The following is a 17,959-nucleotide window of genomic DNA, read 5'->3' as shown; positions in this document are numbered from 1 at the left end:
TGCACTAAAGCCATCTGGCCCTGTTTTTTTTTTTTTTTTTTTTTTTTAATTGGGATACTTTTAATAACTGTTTCTATTTTACAAAGAGTTAGAGGTTAGAGGTCTGTTTAAATTGCTTATTGAATTTTGATTTAAACTTGGAACTAAGAAAATTATTTCTTTTGTATTTCCTATTTGGTAGAGTACATGTTTTTAAAGTATGTTCTTATGAATCTCTGTATTCCCTTGGTGTTTGTCTTTATGACCTTCTTTTATTTCTGATTTTGTTAATCTGCTCTGTGTTTTAGTTAATTTGGATGAGACTTTGTTGATTTTATTGATTTTTCTCAGAGCTTTCAGATGAACTGTTAAGTTGCTAGTATGAGATCTCTCCCCCCCCCCCCTTTTTTTAATGTAGACATTTAGTGCTATGAACTTGTCTCTTAGGTCCACTTTCAGTGTGTCCCATGTGTTTGAGTATATTGTGTATTCATTTTCATTCAATTCAAGAAAATCTTTAATTTTTCTTTTTTTTTTTCTGACTCAACCCATTTTTCACTAAGTAGAGAGTTGTTTAGTTTCCATGCATTTGTAAGGATGTTGTTGACATTCAGCTTTAATATGTGTGGTCTGATAGGATGCAGGGAGTTATTTCTATTTTCTTGTATATCCTGAAACTTGCTTTGTGGCTAAATATGTGGTCAATTTTGGAAAAAGCTCCGCAAGTTGCTGAGAAGAAGGTATATTCTTTTGAGTATGGGTGAAATATAAATATCTGTTAGGTCCATTTGTTTTAGAACACCATTTGTTCTAGCTCCAGGTTTTCTCTGTTTAATTTTTGTCTGGACAAGCTGTCTGTTAATGAGAGTGGGGTATTTAAGTCTCCCATTTTCAGCATGTGAGTGTCAGCACATGATTAAGCTACAGAAGCGTTTCTCTTATTGTCTGGGGTACAGATATCAGGAATTTAAATATCATCTTAGTGGATTCTTTCTGTGAGTATGTAGTGTCCTTCCTGATCTCTTCTGTGTAGTTTTGGTTTTCAGTCTATTTTGTTATATTAAAATGGCTTCACGAGCTTGCTTTTTAGGTTTATTATTCTGTTTTTGTTATTCTCTCATCCTCCCTTCTCCCATATTCTTCTACCCTCCTGCTGATCCCCATTTTCTCCTCTATCTTCATATCCTCCTGCTGACTTCATCTACCCCTCTCCCATACTCTCGTATCTTCCTTCTGTTCCCCATACTCCCCTCTCCCGTATCCTCCTGTTGGTCGCCATCCTCCCCTCTCTTATATCTTCCTGTGCTCCTGCTGGTCCTCATCCTCCCCTCCTGTCCTCCTGCTGATCCAGCCCTCCTTTCTCCTGTACCCTCCCTCCTGTCCTCTTGCTGGTCTCCATCCTCTCCTCTCCTGTACCCTCTATTTTCCTGATTATTTCCTTTCTCCCTCTTTTTCTCATTCTCTAGAGATCTCTTTTTCCTCCCTCATGGCCCCCTTTCTAGTTTTAGGACCTATGCCCTCCCCACATACATACAGTTATAAAAATTAAATCTACAATCTTCATATGGGAGAAAACATGCTGTCTGTCTCTCAGAATCTGGCTTATTTTGGTTAAACTAATAATTTCCAACTCTATCTATTTCACACAAATTTTAGGATTTTAGTTTTCCTTAAGGCCGGATAACATTTTATTGTGTATATGTGCCACATTTTCTTTTGTCTCTTCATCTGCTAGGCTGGTTCCATGTCTGAGCTCTTGTGAATAGACAATAAACATGACTGTGCGGGCATGTCTGTGGTGTGCTGACTTAGAGCCCATCAGGCCCATGCTCAGGAGTTGGGTGACCGGGTGACACAGTAACTCTAGTTTTAGTTTTGGGTGAATCTGTCAGTGACATTAATACTGGCTACATCCACGTTACAGTTAGGTGCTGAAACCCTCAAGAGCAAGGCCTAATGGGAAGATCATTGAACACAAGCCCTTAGAGTGGACTATAGGACTCCTGCCCTTCCCCGTGTGTGTGTGTGTGTGTGTGTGTGTGTGTGTGTGTGTGTGTTTCAGCCAGGAGTCGAGCAGCTTTGTTGTACTATGTGACCCTACCACAGTGTTCTGTCTTACCAGATGACCAAAACTATGTGGCCTGTCAGCCATGGACCAAAACCTCCAGAATCATGAGCAAAAATGAAACCTTTCTTCCTATAATTTTATCATGCCAAATGTCAGTTATAGTAATGCAAAGCTGATTAACACAGACTGGGAAGACAAGGAAGGGTTAAAGATGGAGAGTGAGTACTAATGAAAAAGCTAAAATCGTTATGGAGAAATAACGTTTCCAGGGCTGATAAAGATACACAATATGTAAATATGTTTTTAATGCAAGCCCAGGGGAGGAGATCTGATGCAGGCCAGAATAAGGTTGTGACATTTATTCATTTGTGCTTTGTGGTGACTGGAACATAATGAGAGAACTGGATGTACCTGGAAGAGAATCTTGGTGATTCTGAATAAACAGGGATTGTCTTGAAGGGTCTGGAGTCTATGCCAGCTTTTTCTCAATCTGGCCTTTTAGGTTTGTGTGATTCTCTTAGCCTTCTACCCACTCATACATTAGCTTTAATGTACAGGAGAGGCATTAGCAGGGTCTAGCCTGGCCTGCTTCCATGGAAAAGCATGAAATGGAATCAATTGCAGCCTGGGACTGCTAATGAGATTAACCATTTGGCTTCCTCAAGCCTCTGACTCCAGCATGTGTCATGTCTTTGCCCAGGCAGCTTGAGACCTGCATTTGCCAATGCCTGGCTCCAAAGCAGTGAGGACTTCTATTCACACAGGAGGACCCGGGATCCATAGGCAGGTTCCTACAGGAGAAAGGCATGGTAAGCATTGTCCCCATTATTAATGCCCCTGACATTTCAGGTGCTACTCAAGTCGCCAAAGTGTAAGTGTAAACTCAAAGACACCATTGGCATTTAGCTGACCAAAGCCTTCACTTCCACTAGGGTGAGCCTACCCCAGGAAGTAAGTTCAGCCACATTCAGCTTTGCAGTGAGCCCAGAGCCTCTGCTCACCTTAAGGAATGGAGTGTTAGGGCTCTAACCGGCAGTGAATATTAAGGTGAAGACGGTCATTGCAGACAGGTCCCCTCATGTGATAGGTGTCTTTGAATTAATTTTTTATTAATAAAATTAGTACCTGTGTTTTATAGGCATGCACATGCCACAGAATATATGTGGAGGTCAGAGGAAGAAAACGTGTAGGAGTTGCTTCTCTCCCTCTACAATGTGGGCTCTGGGGATGGGGGTGTCAACCTGGGTCCTCAGGCATGATAGCACCTTTATTTTTTGAGCCATGTTTCTGGCCCTAAATTTCATTTTTTTTTTTTCACCATTAAAACCAACCCCCCCCCTTTTTTTTTTTTTTAAATGTTTTTCATTTAAAAAAGTTTTAGGACAAAAAACAAGGCAACATTTATTCCTTCTTCTCGTCTTCTGGCATGAGGTCTGTGGGTGGCTCCTCTCCTCTGAGCCAGCATTACTGTCACTGATCCCTTCTACCTCCATGCTGTCAACCTGCTCCTGCCCACTCTCCTTGTCCTCACAGATAGACGTGCCTTTTTCACTGTTCTGTTGGCTCTGTTGTTTCTTCAAGGTGTGTCTCCTCTGTCTCCATCGGGATGTCCTCATCTTTCTTCTCCTCCCCAGCTTTGTTCGCCATTTGCTCTTCCTCAGAGGCGATGTTGCCCTGACTGTGCTCAGCTTGTTCCGCTGCCTCCTTCTCTCTCTCCTCCTGCCTTTTTCGGGCCTATTCCTCCACCTGTGCAATTTCAGCTACAATTTTCTCCATGTCTCCTTCTACCTTCAGACTGCAATGCCTTTTAAGTTCATTGTTAAAGGAGTCTGGGCTTTCCAGGAATTTCCTCATCTTCTCCTGGAGTCGCTCCTCTATTTGAAGAAGCTCAGCTTCCAGTTTCCACTGATGAACCATTAAAAACTGGACCTGCCACTTGAGGACCTGTATTCTAGCTGTTGTGACGACCGACCCCACATCAGGTACCACACTCTTGCTGAGGATCTCACTGATGAGGTGGTGGTTTCTCTAGAAACGGGCAGTGGCTGTATGCTTCATTGAAAAGCCATAACCATAATTATCTGGATCCTCAGTAGGCTGAATGCTCATGTAAGGTTCTCCTGTCTCCATGCGAGACTGTCTCTATCTACTTTCTTCCTCTGATGCAGCTTCTGCATGACTTTTTGCACAAATATAGGCAAGACATGCAGGAGAATTATGATAGGCCTTTTCATTGTACTCCATCCTTTCTGCTTCATATTTGTTTAAACATTCTTGTTTTTCTTTATCAGTGAGACCTCACCACATGCCACCAAGAATCTTGCCAGTCTCCCGCAACTTTAGGTCAGGGTTGGGAGCCTTTACCTGGTCCCAGACCTTTTTGCTATTCCTCCTGTAGGGCATCAGTGGCTTATCTGGTGGCGTTGGAGGCTTTGGGATTGTAATGCTAGAGGATTCTGTGACCCAGCTGTTGGTGCCTGGTTCCCTCCCAGCCTGTAGCTGTTGTAGGCGAGTTGATTGTATGGATTATATCCCACAAACCCTGGTGTGCTGGGCATTTGGTTGCAGGAGTTGGGGTGGCAGGTGGGGCATAAGATGGTCTTTTTGACATTTTTGAAGATTAAGTTCTCAGTTCCTTAAGAATGAGTCTGAGACACTGTGGCCTGAAAAGGCTCCTGCAGCTCCAGCTTCGTTGCTCATTCTCTAAATTTTACTTTTAACTAAAGGATAATCCAATCTATTTGTGTCGTGATCCCTTATGTCTTGATACGTGCTGGAATTGTGTAATACACATATCAAGCTAACTAACGAACGTGGCATCTCACATCCTTGTTTCTTGGAGTGAGAGCATTCAGCACACCAGTCTTTCAACAGATCTGAGAGATGCAATACAGTGTCATGGTCACATTCTGGGGAGCAGCCCTCCTGTCTGACGAAGCTTTACCCTCTATCCTGCACCTCCGGAGACTCACCTACCTCGGAAGCTGAGTCCCACTTGCTATCTGTGTCTAGAAACCCTATCAAACCTATGTCATATATGACCTAAAATAATACAATATCACCTGAGGTACATATGAGGTAAGAGACAAAAAAACAAAACCAAATTTATACTCATTTCCCATGCTGGTTATGACCTTGTTGTTGTTGTTTTTTTCATTTTTATTTTTATTCCAGTGTGTGTGTGTGTGTGTGTGTGTGTGTGTGTGTGTGTGTGTGTATGTGTGCGTGCACGTGAATGGCTGCAGAGGCTGTAAGAAAGCTTCAGCTCTCCTGGCATGGCACAGGAGCTCCGGGCATCTGTGAACAGCTTCATATTTATGCTGGAACAGAACTCTGAGACTCTAAAAGAGCCACAAGCTTGCCTAACTGCTGAGTGGTCTCTCAAGACCCTTTAGCTATTTTATTTTAAAAAGCAAATTTTAAAATCCTTCCCCCCCCGCTTTACTTTCTCCAAGTAATAACTTCTTTTGGACTTCCTCTGGGTAATAACTCAGATAATGTTGAAGCAAATGTTGAAACATTTGAAACTGGTTTGTACACATCTTTTACACTCTATTAAGTGGGGCTCTCAGCACCAGATGTCTAGAGCAAGGGCATAACTGCTTTGAGGTACAGTTTTGAAGGAAGGTTTTTATTGTAGCTATGAGGGAGAGTCCAGAGCAGAGCGAGGAAGCAGTAGAGTAAACATGGTCAGTAGAATGAAGCCGGCCATAAAGGGGGGTTGGGAGAGGAGGACCAAGAGCCAAGAGGGGCACATGGCCAAAACAGCAGGGTTATATAGAAATGAGAAGCTGGGGAAAAAGAAGCTCGTGAGCTGGAGAAGTTTAGGGTAGGTGGTTGGGGTGAGAAGAGCTGAGAAAAAAACAGGATACCAGCATGGACTCTGTAACAGGCATTTGTGATGCTGAGAGCCTTGAAGCCAGCGTGTGCTTTGGTATTGCTAACAGGCAATGCAGTCAGCCATTTGTCCTGGGGTTATTTTTGGACTTAGCATTTGAGCCTTTTTGTTGATGGTAAGGGGTAAGGTAATCTCTTCTGTAATTGCTTCTTTGCTGAAATTAGAGTGTTGTTGTCATTACCAGGGCCCAGGAAAGCTGGGATACTAGTCAAAGGCCAGGTAGGAAGAGAGGAGTGCAGTCTGGGGGGGACATCTGTTTTGCTCACTGTCCAGGTTCTGCAGGACTACCTGAGGCTAGTGGAATGCAGGCAGCTTTGGAGCAGTCTGGAAGTGCTGGGTCAAACCAGGTGGTCAGGCTGATTGGCAATTCATCAGAAGCATCTAGTTTACACCTGCTTTCAGAAAGTCCAGGGCTTGCTGGTTTGATTTAGAGCAGTTTTCGGTCTTTAGTTGATTGGAAATCTGCTGGGACAGGTATAGACTAGGGACAGAATTCCAAGTTAAGGAGTTTAGGGGAAAAAAAACCTCTTTATCTTGGGTGTGCACTTGAAACTTCCAGACCTGTGGTCTTGGTGGTTGGAGGTATGGAAGTATCAGGTACCAACCAAATTTTCTCCCTAGAGTCTAGTGTTTAGACAAAAGGCAGCATTCCCTCAGGGACTTGAGAAGCTAGTTTCCATTTGCTAGAATGAGTTATTCTCCTTATCGCTGGCAAAAGGGACTTATGGCCCTTCCATTAACATAATACCTGTAGTGCCTATCAGCATACCAAGGTCCAGTTAGCCTTCAGGGTCCCTCATCCTCTACTCACTAGTTCTTGCTATACTATTCAAAGCCTCCCACCCAGCCTACCTGCTCCCTTATCTCCCAGGTGCCCATTCCTGGAGATACCCCCCCCCCCGTTTCTTCTCCAGGGTGATGTCCACCATAAAGACATCTGGTGGAGGAAAGAGGCAATTCACTGGACGGATCCCCATTGGATCCGTTAAAGCTGAGAATCAGTCCCCAGGCAGGATAGCCTGAGGCAAGATGATCATTTGCCTCCTGGCCAGCCTCTAAAAGGCCTCCCATCAGGTAATTAACTTCAATAAATGGAGGGATGTCACTCAGGGGCCAGATGAAATCTTGAGCTCCTTACCCTACTTGCAGAAGCCCAGAAAGGGCATGTTTGTCTTTTCACTTCCTTTCCCAGTTAGCTTCAGATAGTAAGGGAGAAAAAAAAAATTAAAAGGCTGGATGATAGTCCTTAACTCCCCAGAAAGATCGGCCGAATATGGCATTTAAGGTGCTTAATGGAGGTGAGGAGCAGGAAAAGAATAGAAAAGACTTCCCATGATAGGCAGAAGTGTCTGCCCCTGGCAGTGGTCCTATGGTGTCCTATAAATATGTTGATGATGGCACAAATGAACTCTTCTTGGGGCTTGCTTTAAAGTGGCAAAACTAGCCTTTGGGTAAAAAACTGCCCTTCACTTTGGCTACCACCAGGTCCCCACCCAAACTATGAACAAGCAAGACACTGGAGAGTTGACTGCACCTCTTTGGCTCTCCAAGGTAGGTCAGTACCCTAGGTTTCCCCTCCAAGGGATCTTCTGGGCCTGGTGGCCAAAGACTGACACTGCCCTTGCACCTTCACTCCCAACAAAACCATCAAGATTATTACAGAGAAGCCTAGGATAGTTGTCCAGGTAGTTGGTAAGTCTTGGACATTAATAGATTCGGGGACTATTTGGCCTATTATTCCTGCTTACTCTGATGAAACTTGTCCTTGTCTGTTGTCCGTGGTGGGTGTTGATGGTCAGGGCACTAGCCCGAGTCTGCAGGTCCTCTCCTCTGTTCCCTCTGTTGTTACCTGAGAGCTCTCTCCTTCCTCAGTATAGTATTGGGCAGAGATATCATGGGTTAAGTTACGCTTTTCCTTCTCAATTAACTTCCTCTTCTAGCATCCAAATAGCCCCCTTATTCACCAACTAACATTAATGCTTCACTCTATCCCCTACCAGACTTCCTTATGAACCCACAAGTATGGGACATTCTTCCTTTCCTACAGCGGCCTCACATCATCGCCCTGTTAAGAGCCTACTCCAGGAATGTATCTCCTACCCTAGTTGCACTCAACACCATATTTGTTTAAAACATATAGACAGAGCTTAAACCCTATCCTATGGCGCTTTCTTGATTTTCACATGCAAAAGGCATTCTCACATGCACCCACTCATCCTACCACACTTCTGTCTCGCCTGTACTAAGAATCTGATGGTTCTTACTGCCTAGGCCAGGACCTCAGGAAATTGACGCAAGTGCCATTCCTGTACACACAGTGGTCCCTAACCCTACGTGCTACTCTCAGACTCCCTCCTCTACCTCTCATCTTACTGTCCTAGATCTTAAGGACTCTTTCTACATCGTTCCTTTCCTCTCAAAGTCACATGGTCTCTTTGCTTTTCTACCTGGGAGGATCGTGACATCAGGATAGCATCCCAACTTACTGTGACAGTCCTCCCCCCAGGGGTTCTGAGATAACTCATTGTTTATTTTTTTCTTTCAGCCGTGCTCTGCCCACTGACCTCCTCTCCCTAGCTCTGTCCCACGGCCATTTAGTTTAATATATAGATGACCTTCTTCGATGCGGTCCGTCACTCTCAGGGTCACAGCAGCGTAACTGGTCAGCTTCTTACAGAGTCTTCCCTTTTAAAGCTCAACTTCCTGTCTCTTAGGTCAAGCATCTAGGCTTTCTGCTACCCCCTAACAGTCCAGAACTCACTCTTGATCACAGAAAGTACCTATGGGCCCTCAGACCTCTAACCATTAAGAAGATTCTCTCTTTCCTTGGCCTGGTGAGGTACCTTAGAACCTGGGTTCCCAATATCACTTTTTTGTTTGCCCCCTCTATGAAGCAACGAGGGGTTTTCTAACTGAGTCTCTGTATCCTACTAAGCCTGTTGAGCATGCTTTCTCTCTCCTCCGAGATACATTCTCACAGGCCCCTGGCCCTGGCTTTCCCAGACCTTGACCAACCCTTTACCCTTTATAGTAGTAAAAAATAGTAACTATCTCTAGAGGCTTGGGGACATATGAGAAGACTCACATTTTCTCTTTTGCCTGCCTTTTCTTTTTAAAATAATTTATTTTATTTTATGTGCATTAGTAGGAAGGTGTCAGAGTCCCTGGAATTGGGGTTACAGACAGTTGTGAGCCGCCGTGTGGATGCCGGGAATTGAACCTGGGTCCTTTACGGAAGAACAGGCAGTGTTTCTTAACCCACTGAGCCATCTCTCCAGCCTTTTGCCTACCTTTTCAAACAGCTAGACACAATAGTTTGAGGGTGGAAACCTTGCTTCCAGGTGCTGGCACCACACTCCCGACTAGCCCAGGAGGCTTCCAAGCTCACCTGTGGTTGCCCTCTCTCTGTCCTCTCACCGCACCGGCTCAGGGATCTCACATAAGAGTACCTTCTCTCTGCCCCATTCTAAGCTTCAGCTCTTCCACAAACCTGGCATTTCATTTGGTTCCTGTCCATTTGGTTCCTGTCCTCCACTTAACCCTTCCTGCCTAGAGTTGCTTGAAGCCGTTACCTACACAATTCCACAACCTTTAATTCCCCTGTCACATGATGGCTGTACCTGGTTTACAGATACATGCTCATCTCTCAGCTCCATCTGCTCTCGTCAAGTAGGCGATGCCATAGTCTCCCCTGCCCTGGCTGTAGAACCTGCCCTTTTACCCCAAGGCAGAGCTCATAACCCCCAATAGATCCCTCACCTTAGCACTACACAAAACCATCAGCATATACAGGGATTCTAAGTATGCTTGCCACATTCTGCATTACCATGCTACTCTTTGGCAGAAGAGAGGTTTCCTCACCACCAGAGGCACATCTATTACCAATAGGCCTCTAATTCTAAAGCTGCTGGAACCCTCTTGCCTTTCTAAACAGGAAGCAGTTATCAGTGGCTGCTATGGGTTTGGCTGAAGGTGGCATGGGCACAATCTGCAACTACCTCAGCTGCATCTACGCAGCTAGCAGACATCTTCTAGGAATCAAACTCTGGTCTGCAATTCCTCCAAAACCGGCTCACTTCTCCAGCCTTGGTGGTCCTACAAAACTGAAGGGCCCCCACTTACAAACAGCTGAAAGGGAGGCACTTACCTCTTCCTCAGAGAAGAATGCTATTATTATGTTAAAACAGTCTGGCCAGATGGAAGAAAAGAGTAAAGACTGGGAAAGTCTCCTGGCTTCCAGAGGCACACTCTTTTACAGAACTCTCATTTTTGTCTCTCTTGGGCCCCTGGCTCTTACACCTGCTTGGTCCACTGTTTTTCACACTCCACATAATAATGATAGCACCCTGTCTCTTCAATTTCTTTCAGGAAAGATTAGTAAAGTCACCTGATGCTTGGTAAGCCAGATGCTCCTGATGGATTTGCCCCAAGCCTCCTACCATCGCCTACCAGCCATAGCTTCTAACCTCTATAAAGTTGTTTGTACTGTGCTAGCTAGCCCCAGACAGACCTGCAGAGTGGGCAGTGAGTAAAAAAACAGATGTTTCTGACCATTGCCTTTTCCTTCCTGGCCTTTTGACTGCCACTCCAGCTTTTCTGGATCCTCACAAATGAAGTCCTAATTTCAGCTGAGAAGCAGTTATAGAAGAGATTATGTCTAGTCACCCTCTTTCAACAGCAAAAAGGCCAGAATGTCAGGTCCCAGGAAATTCCTTTTCCCAAGGTCTGGATTTAAACAAAAGCCAGTGCTCTCTCAGGGACATGAACAACTAGTTCCCACTTGCTAGAAGGAGTTATTCTCAACTCTGGCAAAAAGGGCATATGACCCTTCCATTGTTATATTCCCAAGGTGCTTATCAGTGTATCAAGGTCCATGCTAGCCACCAGGTTGCCTCAGTTTCTGCTTACAAGTACTTGTCATATGCTTCAAAGCCTTCCAGCCTGCTGGCTCTCTTTCTCCCAGACACCATTCCCTGAAAAACACCCCTGTCCTCCCATTGCTTCTCTCTGCTTTCCTGAAAGACTGACTTAGCAGTGTGGAATAAATGCTTTTTCACCCACTGAGCAGGTGTTTTGGTTTCTTTACTCTGCCTTTCACATTCAGGAAGTAGTTTCAAGAGTAGGGAAAGCAGAGAAAAAAAGAGAGAGAGAGAGAGCCCATCCTCATAATAGACAGTAGGTGGGGAGCTTAGGCTAAGAGAGGAATACTTATCTGGAGTCCGATTTGTAGGTGGATACAGTCTCAACTCCCTGGAACTTACATGAATTTAAAGCTTTGGTTATATTAGCATCACCACTGTTTGGAATTTGCACTGAAACCCTTATTGTATGTGTTTGTAAACATACTCACACCTTTGAGTCATAGAAAAAGCTATGGTTTTTGGTATTAAATCATGAACACGCCTCTGTCTAAGAGCTAGATATACAGACTGGACAGGGATGTTTTCAGCACAATGAGAAGTACTTTTAAGTCTATACAACCAAAGGAAATTTAAAAATTTGAGCCCATGACTAAGATAATAGTAGTCAGTACTTTACCAGAGTTCCATTGATTAATGTTAGAACCTGAACTTTTGAAGTCTTGCTATATAACAATAGCATACTTGAAGTCTTGATATAAAAATAGCAAACTCAGAGGGAAAGAAAATATAACAATAGCATACTCAGAAAGAAATCTGAAACACTTCTCATTTTTCACATATCTTAAACCTTTACAATTTGCATTTACACATCTTAAATCACTTTCATAGACTCTCACAACTTATTTAAGCTTTTACATGCTCAGACCTTTACAACATGCATCTACATATCTTAAATTACTTTCTTAGACCCTCACAACTTACATCAACTCAGCCTTTTCTTTTCATCCAATGAGACACAAATGGTTGATTACTGAGAGTAGCCATTGCAAAGCAAGTTCCTTTAAATAAAGGGATAGCAGAACCCATTTGGAGAGTTTCTCTGTTTCAGTATGAAGTCTGCCAGCACAGCAAACTATCTGTGTCGATTTTTACATAGGAAATGGACTGACCAGGAGGCTGCAGTCTTGAGGGAGGAGCTGGTGTGCTTGCTGCTATTAAACTGCTATAGCTTACTGCTATTAAACATCATCAGAGATCTGAAAAGGTGGGCAGGGCATGGGGCAGTTCTTTTCCCAGTGGTTACTGTTACCATAATCCACATGGAGTCACCTTAAAAATGTTGCCTCTATGAGCTGACATTTCTGTCAATCATGAGGAGCTTTTTCAATAAACACTTTAAAGGCCATATTCAGCAGAGCTCTGAGAAGTTTGAGAACCATCCATTGAGTATACCTGTCATAGATCTATCTATTTGTTTAAACAAGAGTTGAATCACATATATAGGATGCTATAGCAGATTAGAACAGTATAGCAGTGTATATTTTTAAGTACCAGCCATTTGTTACAAGTTTTAAGCCTTTTGTTACAGATTTTTAAAACCATACCCAATAAACTTACAAATCCTGCCATAAAGAGTTCACACAATAGTTTTAAGAGATTTTTTTTTTTTGAAAATAGAACAAAGAAATGATAAAAGATTTTTAGGCGTAGAAAATAGAAAAAGCTTAGAGACCAGAGGCTTTTTGGAGTGGAGATCAGAGAAAGTTTATACAGAAGATATTTGGGGGCCATTTGTTTCTACAGTGGCAGAAGCTGCTGCCAGATGAGAGAATTTGGAAATCAAATGTCCCATTTTGGGGCATTAAGCTGTAATGAGGCCAAACTTTTTGCAGTAAGACAGTGAGGATTTAATGAAATCTCTGAGTCCAAGGAGGGAAGAATAAATGGTCACAGACAAGAATTCTACTAGATGGAAGTTTCACTAAGCTCCAATAAGTTCCAAGAGGGAACTGAGAAACTGAGGAGAAAAGGGTCGCCATGAGGGACAAGGATCGCAGGCAGGAACTCCTCGAGAGCGAAGATTCCAAAATTGTAGAGGCCCAGGAGGGCATAAGGAAGCTGAAGGACTTAGGGAGCAGCCCTGAGGGTGAGGTGAGGAAACACGTGGGGAGGGAGGAGGGGTGGGAGAGAGAACTGCAAGTGTCCTGGTGGCAAGAATTTCAATCCGGGCATCCCCAAGTGGAGAGAGAAATGTCCCAAATCACAGAGGGCGGGAGGAACATCCTGGCACATCAGTGTGGCTTTTATAGTAATCACAGACAAAGCAGGCAGCTCTGTCCTAATGTTTACCTAGTAGAGGAGGGAGGAGTGGTGAGAGCAGGTGAATGAGAAAGCAGCTGAAGACTTGGACTGGGAGAGGCTTTTAGGAAAAGGATTCTGATAGAGGAAGAGGGGTAAGTTGTCTTAGCTGAGAGATGCCCACATGCTGGCTCCAGGAGATAGAGAGACTAAGAACATAATTTATTGAGTGGGCAAGGAAAGATAAATGGTTAGAGCCGGTGGAGAAAAGAAGCTGAAGAGGCAGGCTCTAAACTCCGGAGTCAAATATGGTGCATGGCTTCTAGGAGTCAGCAGGAGCAAATGATTCAAACATACTTAGGAGAGTCAAAACCAGTAGACTGGTGTGCTTAGGAGTGGCTGAACCAGTTGGAGGGGGCCTCATCTATGCCTCTTCTGGGGTTCAGCACCAGATGTATATAGTAAGGGCATGTCTGCTCCAAAGTATTGAGGGATGCTTTATATTGTAGATAGGAGGGAGAGCACAGCCAGAGGCCACTGGAAGAGTCCAGCACAGAGAGAAAAAGTAAGTGGTAGATTCAACATAGCCAGTAGAGTGAACTAAGCCATGATAGGGGAGAGGAGGAGGACCAAAAGATGTGACAAGAGAAAGAGGGGCAAGAATAAGAGCCAAGAGCACACAAGGCCAAGATTATGTAGGAATGAGAAGCCAGAGGAAAGAAAGCCCAGGAGCTGGAGAAGTTTAGTGCAGGGGGTGGTGTGAGGAGAGCTAGGATGCCAGCATGGACTCCGTGCCACAGAACTACCACTGACAGAAACCACAGACCCCAGTCCTCCACTGGCTCCTCCGGAATCGTGTTACCAGTTAACGACCTGCATGAAACCATAGAGAAAGCCATTCTCTTTGGTCCCCCTAGGGACTACCTAACAGGTACTTGCTCTGCTTGGTGCCCGGAGGCCAGCATGTGCTTTGGTATGCTAAAACCACAGTCAGACATTTATCCCACATTTCTTTTGGACTGACAGATACTGATTTTAACTCACCGGTACTTTTTAAGTAGTAGGTTTAACTCCTGACAAATTAACAGTCTCTTATAGATATAATTAGTGTGAGAAGAAAAACCAGAAGGAGGGAAGTACAGGGTAGAAGGGGGGAGTCTGTATTAAACAGCTGTATGGAGGGCACCTGTGCACAGCTGCAGGAACAGCTGGTAGTCTGAGTGATACCCCTGGGACTGGGAAGAGACACACACCAATGTGTACCCACCTGTCCAGTGTCTTGAGCTGCAGCCTTGAGTGGCGAAATCCCCCTCTCCGGACTCTTTCTGAGTTCAGACTGGGTGGTCACTCTTGCGTCTCTCTCTGTGATTGGCAATGTGGATTTCCGGTCAGAACGTGACCTGTGAAGAAACACACATCTAGTCCTTGTTGTCAGAACTTAGAAACCCCTCCAGGGCCTGTGAGCATCCTGTTCTACAGTAGCTGGGCACAGACATGGAAACAGTAGCCACCTCTCTGGACTTAAAGTCAGGGAAGTCACTCAGACTTCTTGGACCACAGAGAATGGCTTTCCCTATGGTTTATTGCTAACTGGTAACATGACTCCATAGGAGCCAGTGGAATCTGTGGTTTTTGACAGGGGGAATTCCAGGGTAGAGTAGCTAGAAAAAACATTCATTGTAGCTTATGGAAGCTGCATTCGTGCCTGACCCTGCCTCATTTAATTTATCATGCTTTTAATTATTAAAGAAACGTGTTCATCAAATTGCAGCACCCACGTTCAAGGAGAAACCACATTGTAAAGCAGAAGCTTGCTACTCAGCTGTAGCTTGCAGCTGCCCTGCAGACATGGAGGGCCATGTCACTGAGCCTCTCCACCCCATGGCTCGGCCCTCCCGTGTGCATGCAGGTGGCTATGTGACACTTGAGGAAGAGCCACGTTTTCTTCCATCTGTGAGCCGTGGCCTGCCTCTGTCTGAACATTCATCTACTGCAGGAATTTTGTCATTATGCACGGTTCTCGCCCTTTTACAACAAAAGTTTTCTGTAAGATTGGCGACAATGGTTTAAAGAAATGCCTTCCCAAGAAAATGGAGTAGGAAATAGTCCTGGATCCTGGAGCCCTAAAACAGGCTACCAGGCACTGCTTCATGTGTAAATATCTTTTACCTGAGGAATGCGGTGATGTGCAAGCCATGGTTAACTGTGTGTGTGTGTGCTTGGGAAAGAATGCTATGAGTGTAAAAAGGAAATCTTTCTTCTGGAGATAGGATGGGGGAAGAGAAAAGGGAAGGGAAAATGAATGTGAGGTAGGGAGAGCAGGAGAAAAGGAAGATGGAGAGGGGAGAGGAGGAGAGAAAACCTGACACTTGACCTAATCCAGGCTGTTCACTGATAAGCAGGTGGTCACCATGGCCAGAGACTCCTGATACTAGTGGAAGATCTTTCATAATGGCCCAGTTTCCTGGGAACATCCATGTGATGCTCTACACGGTATGGATGTATCCCCACTTCCCACCTCACCCTATTATTTTAGGGGATAATCTTTCTCACTCAGACACCGCAGCTGCATCCTGACTGGTTCTCATGACACTTTGTAGGTTACTGCCACAGCAGTTGGTGGGTGGTGACTGCCTCAGCTGGCCTCTGCTCTGCTTACACACCAGTTACATGCATGACCTGGCTCCTTCCCACTGAATACTACCAGCTCTTTTCTGGCCCCACATCCCCTGATCCACCTTTATTACCTAAATCACACCCAATAGTCTAGTATGCTGCACAGATAAGTAGGATTTGGGTTTCAACTTCTTCCTAATAAGGGAGTTTTGGGAAGAGCCACACCCAGAGTAGAGGAAACACCCTGTGTTGGAAATCGGCAGGAGGAAGAACTTACCACCTGCAAATTACAGTCCAGGTGAGGCTGGCCAAACCACCGATGAGGAGAGCGCCAAGTGCTATGGAGACCCAGGATGCCCGAGGAAGCCTGCCAGAATCTGTACAGGAGGACACAGATCAGCAGATCTGACCAGCATGACCACAGATCCCTACCTGGCTTGCTCCTAGCACAACTCATGGTGGGAAAGCTTTTCAGAGAACATGCCCTTCCCTGAGTGAATTGAAGGTGAGGGGAGATGGCAGGGACTGGCCCTTTAACTGGGCTCAGGTCTAGTGACTGCCACAGTTCCAGAGCTGGGATGGAGATTTTCTCCCTTTCTTAACTAGGATGATTTCCTCAGTGAGCTTCTTAAAGCCTGTAAAGGACTCAGCTGAGACAGGCCAGTGGGCACACAGAAGCTGCACCTGGGGAACATGGACACTGCTGGGAGTGTCTTCACATGCACTTTGGGATTTGCAAAGATTGTGAGATTCAGCCGGGGTCCAGGAAGGCGGGCGGTAGCCCTGTGACGGGATCCAGGGACAGGTGCCAAATTTCCAAGTGATCTTTCCCACATAGAGATAAATTAAACCACTCACTGAAAATGAGAAAGCAAAGGGCAGAGCCCTCGAACTCCTCTAGACAGGGGCCTGCAGCATCTGATCCCAGGGTCTGAGCAGGTGCTGCCAAGTTCCTAACCTAGTGACTTCCTGCAAGGAGCTGTCTGTCTGTTCAAAATCCCTGCTACCAAAACCTTGCTGTGGACTCTCCCCTCAGCCGCCTGTCACCGGCTCCCTGGAATTGTTAGAAATCACCCAGCAGAAGTTTTAAGGGACACTCACTGTGAAATGTGCCACACCCCAAAGTTATGAGGACTAGTTCCAGCACGAGGCTGCAGGCGCTGGGTCACTGCTGACTAGGGGTGATTCGGAGTGAGAGAGGAAGCAGTTGAGGCCTTCTAGAATAGACTGGCTTTCCAACTGGGTCCTGCCTCTGAGCTGTTCTCTCTCTAGGTTCTAAAAAGCTCCCAGGGTTTAGAAGCTGGGACACTACTGTTTCCTAAAGTTGCCCCCTGGGGCATAGATTTGACAGCGTTCTAATGACAAGCTATTTAGATGGACTCCACATTCTACATGGCTTCTTTCTTAGGCACGGTATCAACACATCCCTATCCTTCCCCAGTGTGGACTTGGGGTCCTGTTAGGCCACCTACTGTGCCATTGCCTGCACATCACTGTAGAATCTCAGGACTTGACTTGTGCACCTGAGCTCCAAGCACAGCTCCATGAGTCCTCTGTGCAGTGTGTGAAACCTGCACCTATTTGCCGCTCTGGAATGGCCTGAACATCAATTTCAGCCCTGGTTAAGACCTTCAAGGTTAATGGCCCCTAACAAGGGCCATTGTCCATTTTGCATGGTTCTGGAGCATGTGCTCTTTGGTGATAGCACATCGAATGAGGAAATTTTGTCCTCAACACTTCTCTGGCTTTCAGTGAGAGGATTCCATTCATAGAGGAATTCTGAAGATGACCTGGGCCAAGCATTTGAATTGCAGACAGGTGCCCTTTCGCTGACTGACAGCATCAGGAATTTTAGTCTTGGCCCTTGGAGCTTTCTCGTGGGCTGAAACAAGGTTAGTGATGTTTCTGGGCCTACAGGGAATTAAGATGCTGACTTCTGTGCCCTCATGGTTCACGTTGGTAGGTTTCTTTCTGAATTAGCTTTCTTGACTTTACAACTGTAAATGCAGACAGAAGTGGCCTCAGATTCTGCTCTACACATTCTGTAGCATGATTTGCATCTAAAGGGTGTTTCAGACACGCTCCTGAGAGCTGTTAGGGGACCGTTCCGTGAATTTCTCCAGGATCTCATTGTCCACTTGCCACTAGGCAGGGTGAGCCTCAGGTTGGTGCTTGGGAAGATTTGGGCACCCTCTAGGAACATACCTGATGTCTGAGGACCTCAAAGACAGCATCGTT

At 45.2% G+C, this 17,959-nt stretch overlaps 1 protein-coding gene and 1 pseudogene across 1 annotated transcript in view; both read right to left on the bottom strand.

Moving 5' to 3' along the window:
* Positions 1-3,448: 3,448 nt before the first annotated feature.
* LOC129689134 (SWI/SNF-related matrix-associated actin-dependent regulator of chromatin subfamily E member 1-like) lies at positions 3,449-4,658 on the bottom strand (annotated as a pseudogene).
* Positions 4,659-13,963: 9,305 nt separating this feature from the next.
* Positions 13,964-17,959, bottom strand: part of Tpo (thyroid peroxidase) — a 72,002-nt gene continuing 68,006 nt past the window's right edge. The window contains exons 15-17 of the mRNA XM_055621685.1: positions 15,999-16,098; positions 14,373-14,505; positions 13,964-13,978 (exon numbers count right to left, since the gene is read on the bottom strand). Coding sequence (XP_055477660.1) covers positions 13,964-13,978; positions 14,373-14,505; positions 15,999-16,098 — 248 coding nt within the window. The remainder of the gene's footprint in view (positions 13,979-14,372; positions 14,506-15,998; positions 16,099-17,959) is intronic.

The sequence above is a fragment of the Psammomys obesus genome, unplaced genomic scaffold (genome assembly GCF_907164565.1).
Source record: "Psammomys obesus unplaced genomic scaffold, mPsaObe1.curated_primary_1811, whole genome shotgun sequence".
Classification (NCBI taxonomy): Eukaryota; Metazoa; Chordata; class Mammalia; order Rodentia; family Muridae; genus Psammomys; species Psammomys obesus.
Note: the sequence above shows the minus strand (reverse complement) of the source record. Positions and strands in the feature narration are given on the sequence as shown.